Source organism: Mus pahari, chromosome 10 (assembly GCF_900095145.1).
Source record: "Mus pahari chromosome 10, PAHARI_EIJ_v1.1, whole genome shotgun sequence".
Lineage (NCBI taxonomy): Eukaryota > Metazoa > Chordata > Mammalia > Rodentia > Muridae > Mus > Mus pahari.
In genome coordinates, this window is record NC_034599.1 from 101,981,876 (window position 1) to 101,988,056 (window position 6,181).

Below are 6,181 nucleotides of genomic sequence, written 5' to 3' on the forward strand. Positions count from 1 at the left end.
CTGTCCTAAGGAAACAGGACTCTCCTGTGCCCCGTGCTCACTTGCCCTTTCTTGCCAAAGTTCCTGGTGAGTGTGAGCAAGGAGAACTCCAGCGCAGGGGAGGTGCTGGGCTCCCTCTCTCAGAGTGTCCATGTGAAGCCCGAGAACCTGCGCCTAGCCGAGGTACGTGTCCTTCCCAGGTTTCTGCATGTGTGGCCATATGTTTGTGAGGTTGTAGTTTTTGTTCTTTTAAACATTTTATGAATGTTGTGTCTGCTTGTCTGCATGTATGTGTATGTAGTATGTTACGTGCCCGTTGCCAGGTTAAGGATGTTGAGCCGCACGGAACTTGAGTTACAGACAGTTACAAGCTGCCATGTATTTGCTGGGAATGGAACCCAGATCTTCTGGAAGAATAGCCAGTGCTTGTAGTGCTGAGCCAGTTTTCCAGTCCCACATCTGTATTCTTTCCTTCTCTGGATAAGAAGTTTGCTGGTAATCCCAGGGGTAGAGGCCCTCCATATGACTCCTGCTCAGGCTTTGTCTCGGGTTCTCAAATGTACTTTCTGCCCCTGGACAAGCATATTCTTTCAGTCCACATATCCTGTCCTGCCCCATCTCAGTAGCCTCCAGTGCAGGACTAGGCCCTCCGTGGTGCTGCTGTGCAACAGACCTGGAGAAAGGTTTCACCACATGCCGTGTGTGTTCTTTATCCCCAGGTAATTAAGAATCGTTTCCACCGTGTTTTCTTGCCCTCCCACTCACTGGACGCTGTGTCCCCCACGGACGTGCTCCTCTGCTTTGAGCTGCTCTCCCCAGAACTGGCTAAGGAGCGGGTAGTGGTGCTGGAGGTGCAGCAGGTGAGTGGGGCCAGCCTGATGCCACAGGGCCCTGGTGGGGGCAGTCACTGCTGCCTGCCCTTGCTGAGCCAGATGACCCACCCTAGCGCCCCCAGGTACCCAGCATCCCTATCTCCAAGTGTGCAGCCTGCCAGCGGAAGCAGCAGTCAGAAGATGAAAAGCTGAAGCGTTGTACCCGTTGCTACCGTGTGGGCTACTGCAACCAGTGAGGAACCCCATGGCCTCTCCCCTTCCATTTTCTCTACCTGCCTTTTGCTTTCCTGTCCTTCTCAAGCCCTCCACCCACTTCTCTGTTTTCTTGGGCCTTGGGGGAGGCAGGGCTGGCAAACCTGGTCCCCAAGGGCATCCGACGACAAGTCCCTGATAATATAGTTAGAGCACTAGGGGCTAACTAAGGATTACCTTTTCTTTCCCTCCAGGTTCTGCCAGAAAACCCACTGGCCCGACCACAAAGGCCTCTGCCGCCCTGAGAACATTGGCTACCCCTTCCTGGTCAGTGTGCCTGCTTCACGCCTCACTTATGCCCGTCTTGCTCAGCTACTAGAAGGTTATGCACGGTAAGAGCCCCGAGGCTGGACCTGTGTGCACAGGGAGCAGGTGTTCAAGTGTGACTCCAGTGGGTCAGACTTCTTACTTGCCTTGCTGTCTTTGCTGCCAGGTACTCTGTGAGTGTATTCCAACCGCCCTTCCAGCCTGGCCGCATGGCTTTAGAATCGCAGAGCCCTGGCTGTACCACATTGCTTGCAACCAGCTCTCTGGAGGCTGGGGACAGTGAAAGAGAACCCATTCAGCCTTCTGAGCTCCAATTGGTGACCCCTGTGGCTGAGGGGGATACAGGGGCTCACCGAGTATGGCCGCCGGCTGATCGGGGTCCTGTGCCTAGCACCAGTGGACTTTCCTCTGAGATGCTGGCCAGTGGGCCTATGGAAGGTTGTTCCCTGCTTGCTGGTGAGAGGGTATCTCGGCCTGAAGGTAGGATCTGCTAAAATGCTTTGGGTACTGCAGTGAAACAACGTTGGGAAGGTTGTTAGGACCAGAATGGACAGGTGAGCACTGACTGTTGTGCTTTGTCTTAGCTGCTGTGCCTGGGTACCAACACTCAAGTGAATCCGTGAATACTCACACACCCCAGTTCTTCATCTATAAAATTGATGCATCAAACCGTGAGCAGCGACTTGAGGACAGAGGTGCCTGACGCTGTGGGTGGGAGCCGTAGGGTAGCTTGTACCAGCTGCTCTGCGCAGCTGTGTGACCATGGTCTCTGCTTCTCTCTAGGGGAGACACCATTGGAGCTGGGTGATGACTGTAGCCTGGCTTTGGTGTGGCGGAACAATGAACGCCTGCAGGAGTTTGTGTTGGTAGCCTCCAAGGAGCTGGAGTGTGCTGAAGATCCAGGCTCCGCTGGTGAGGCTGCCCGTGCTGGCCACTTCACCCTGGACCAGTGTCTCAACCTCTTCACACGGCCTGAAGTGCTGGCACCTGAGGAAGCCTGGTGAGGATTGGGCAGCAAGTAGGTAGTGGGCCAGGGTGGAGGGAAACTGGCTGGTTCTGACTGCTGCTGTGTTGCCCACAGGTACTGCCCACAGTGCAAACAACATCGTGAGGCCTCCAAACAGCTGCTATTGTGGCGCCTACCGAATGTGCTCATTGTGCAGCTCAAGCGCTTCTCCTTTCGTAGTTTCATTTGGCGAGACAAGATCAATGACTTGGTGGAGTTTCCTGTTCGGTGAGCAATGAGTGAGGCCTGCTGACTGTGGATAGGGCACAGGTATCAGGGGGCAGCCTGGGCTCCTGCCAACTAACTGCCTCACCCTTCTCTGACTTGGGACTACAGGAACCTGGACTTGAGCAAGTTCTGTATCGGTCAGAAAGAGGAGCAGCTGCCTAGCTATGACCTGTATGCTGTCATCAACCACTACGGAGGCATGATCGGTGGCCATTATACTGCTTGTGCACGGCTGCCCAATGATCGCAGTAGCCAGCGCAGTGACGTGGGTGAGGGCACACACAGCCAGCAGGATAGGTGGTAGGGTGGTGGTCCAGGCCGTGTTCATACTCTTCCCACCCTGCTCTAGGCTGGCGCTTGTTTGATGACAGCACGGTGACAACAGTAGACGAAAGCCAGGTGGTGACGCGCTATGCCTATGTTCTCTTCTACCGTCGTCGGAACTCTCCTGTGGAGAGACCCCCCAGGGCAGGTCACTCTGAACACCACCCAGACCTAGGCCCTGCAGCTGAGGCTGCTGCCAGCCAGGTGAGGCATTGGGGAGGCCTAACAGGTTAGTTGGGGGACAGAGTTGGGGCCTTCAGATCTACAGAATTTAGAGACTGGGTTCTTCAACATTCGGGCCTCACCCAGTGACATCCTGGAAGATAGCCTAGGGACACAGTCAAAGGTGTACATAGATAAAAACACAATGCCACCAGTGTGCACAAAAGAATATAGGTCAAAGTCTTACCCTGAGCTCACCAGGCACCATGCTTTATACGGGCTAACCCTGATGTCCCCTGGCTCTCCCTCACAGTCTCCATGTGCTGGCCTCGAGCCTGTCATTCGTGGTCGCCCTCCTGCTCTGATGTGTATTCAGGATAGTCCCTGTCAGAGATGGCTGCTGCCTCAAGCAGTTGTCACACTTTCTGTGGTGAACAAATGTCCCTACTGAACCTTCAGGCTCTTCTGTGTCATTTGCTGACACTGTTTCGTAGGTCCATGAGCACAGTCACTTTGTTCTTCGGACCAGCAACCTTCTTTCTGTTATCCATATTCCCTTGAGACCTCCCTGTGTCGGGCTCAGAGACACAACACAGTGGTCAGGACCTGGACATTGGTAATCCTGAGGAGATTGCCATGGGGTTGGCTACTTAACCTCTGTGAGCCAGTCCCTTCTGTGGGATGTCTGGACTAAAACCTGACCAGGTAAACGCCACACCCTTGCCCGTGAAAGCCTCCATGTGGCTTGAAAGCTATCTGGAGGGGGTCCAAGACCGCCACGGTTCTTATGCCCTAGTGTTCTCAGCTTAGAGATCTGGGTCCGAGCTACCTACCAACTTCCCTGCTGCTTGATCTGGAGCGTGGGGGCTTAGACCTAGTTACCTTGAAGTGACTGTCTTGGCCAGGGGTCTCAGGGAAACTGGGCCTCCCCATTCTCTGGGTGCTGATGGCCCTTTCCACATACCATAGGCTTCCCGGATTTGGCAGGAGCTCGAGGCCGAGGAGGAGATGGTACCCGAGGGGCCTGGGCCTCTGGGTCCTTGGGGGCCCCAAGACTGGGTGGGGCCCCCGCCACGTGGCCCTACTACACCAGACGAGGGTTGCCTCCGATACTTTGTCCTGGGTACCGTGGCGGCTTTGGTGGCCCTTGTGCTCAACGTATTCTATCCTCTGGTATCTCAGAGTCGCTGGAGATGAGCTCACCTGCAGGCACCTGCTGTGAGCTGGCCTACCTGTCTGCTCACCAGGTCATGCCTACCTTTGTGGTGGGAAACAACTCTGGGCTCTGAGCCTCAGTGTATGTATCTGGTGGGAGACTTGTGGGGACTGCAGCCTCTGCAGGGGCAGAGTATCCTAGGGTGTGTGTCCATCCAGTTGTCTGTCGTCCTGTTTCTCTGACCCTTGTCCTAGGGCTTGGCCCTGCTGGAACTATTTCCTGTATTTAAAGTGTTAATAAAATGAGTATTCAGGCCCAATCTCGTCTCTCTGTCTAAACGCCGCTGCTGTCTGCGCCTGCCTAGGGGTCCTTCCTTGGGTGCAGGGGCTCTGAGCCAGCACCCGGGATGCCAGGCAGTATGCTGGGCAGCCCCCAACCCCTCCTCGTATTCTGTTGCAGGGACTAGGCCCTGGCCAGGCCCCCGAGGTGGCCCCCACGCGGACAGCCCCTGAACGCTTCGCCCCCCCTGTGGACCGCCCAGCCCCCACGTACAGCAACATGGAGGAGGTCGATTAGTAGGTCCCTGGCTGATGGAGGGACTGGGTTTGGGAGATCCCCTACAGAGGGCCATCTCTGACATTTTTTCTTCTGTCACTCAGAGGACACTGGCTCTACCAATGGGAATTTGGGGGGGACATGATTTGAGGGTGGGAACCTCACAAATTGTGACCTCTTGTTAACTTGGTCCCCAGACTAGTAGGCCTTGGCTTTTCCAGCTGCCCTCAGAGCTGCGTGTTTGGTTCTCAGTTGTACCTTCAGTTCTTTCTGACCTGCGTTACAAACATTATAATTTTATTCTAAAAATTGTAATTTTTTGCATTTTGGAAGTGACTGCTGCTGTTTAAATATATTTTAAAAATAAATAATAAATAAGCCGACTTAGTGACTGATCCACAACATGTTATGGCTCCCTCCCCACCCTCCTCATCTGGTTGTATGTGTGTTTATATTAAAGATCCCGAAATCCTCTGATCTGGGGAGATAGGGTCAGCACATTTTCTCTGGGTTATTGTAGAACTTTTAATTGTTGCTATGACAACCTGTCTGCCAAAAGCAACTTGAGAGTTTGTTCAGGCTCATAGTTGGAGGGTATAGCCAGGACAGAAAAGGCAGGAGGCAGTTGGTCGCATTCCATGTCAAGTGAGGAATTCGAGAACACTGAGTGCTCAGCCCAGCTCACTCTTAACTTCATTCAGACCCCTGCCTATGGAGTAAATGGTGCAGTGCACCATTAGGTCGGGTCTCCTAGGTGATTTTAGACTGTTCCAAGTAGTCTTTGTTTTTGTTTTGAGACAGGGTTTTTCTCTGTGTAGCCCTGAACTCATTCTGTAGACTAGGCTAGCCTTGAACTCAGAGATCACTACCTCTGCCTCCCGAGTGCTGGGACTGAAGGTGTGCACCAGCATTGCCCAGCCAGGTTGACAATATTAACCATCACTATCATGAAGCCCTCATAGTATCAGTTCCTTGGAGGCTGCTTGCTAACTGGCATCCCATTGGTTCTGGCTCCCATGTTAAAGTGGCTGTAGTTGGTATTAAGATTATAGTACATCCAAGGATTGAGTAGTACCCATGGATCTCTAGAGCTGGTAACTTGGGTGAAAAGATCCAAACCCTGTAGCATCCTGGGGGTAACCACCCAGCAGGTTAGAGACTACTTGGAGGAAAGGAGAGGCCATGGGAAGACTATCCCTCCCCTAGCCTCTGCAGTAGTTTCAGAACACTTGCATCCCTTGAGAGGAAAGGTGAGGAAAAGCCTGCTCTGAAAGGAGGATAAGCAGAGGACAGAGATGATCTTAGTTGGCTTCCTACTGGTGAAGGAGTTCTGGGCCTTCAGACCATGGCTCTTGGCAGTTGCCCAAGGCTACTCAACTACATGTCAGCAAGCATACCTAGCTTCAGGGTCTCTGCAAC

The 6,181-nt window shown here is 53.5% G+C and overlaps 1 protein-coding gene across 8 annotated transcripts in view; it reads left to right on the top strand.

The window, feature by feature from the left end:
- Positions 1 to 5,164, top strand: part of Usp19 (ubiquitin specific peptidase 19) — an 11,292-nt gene extending 6,128 nt beyond the window's left edge. For 4 of the 8 annotated variants that reach the window (XM_021207987.2, XM_029543686.1, XM_029543688.1 and 1 more), the window contains exons 17-27: positions 61 to 162; positions 699 to 839; positions 926 to 1,044; positions 1,259 to 1,396; positions 1,498 to 1,811; positions 1,916 to 2,026; positions 2,115 to 2,331; positions 2,413 to 2,565; positions 2,674 to 2,834; positions 2,915 to 3,093; positions 4,021 to 4,526. In XM_021207987.2, coding sequence (XP_021063646.1) covers positions 61 to 162; positions 699 to 839; positions 926 to 1,044; positions 1,259 to 1,396; positions 1,498 to 1,811; positions 1,916 to 2,026; positions 2,115 to 2,331; positions 2,413 to 2,565; positions 2,674 to 2,834; positions 2,915 to 3,093; positions 4,021 to 4,248 — 1,863 coding nt within the window. In that variant the 3' untranslated portion in view covers positions 4,249 to 4,526. Of the gene's footprint in view, positions 1 to 60; positions 163 to 698; positions 840 to 925; positions 1,045 to 1,258; positions 1,397 to 1,497; positions 1,812 to 1,915; positions 2,027 to 2,114; positions 2,332 to 2,412; positions 2,566 to 2,673; positions 2,835 to 2,914; positions 3,094 to 4,020; positions 4,527 to 4,666 lie in introns of those variants that run through there. The other 4 variants (XM_021207988.2, XM_021207990.2, XM_021207989.2 and 1 more) reach the window with 2 other exon arrangements.
- Positions 5,165 to 6,181: the final 1,017 nt, after the last annotated feature.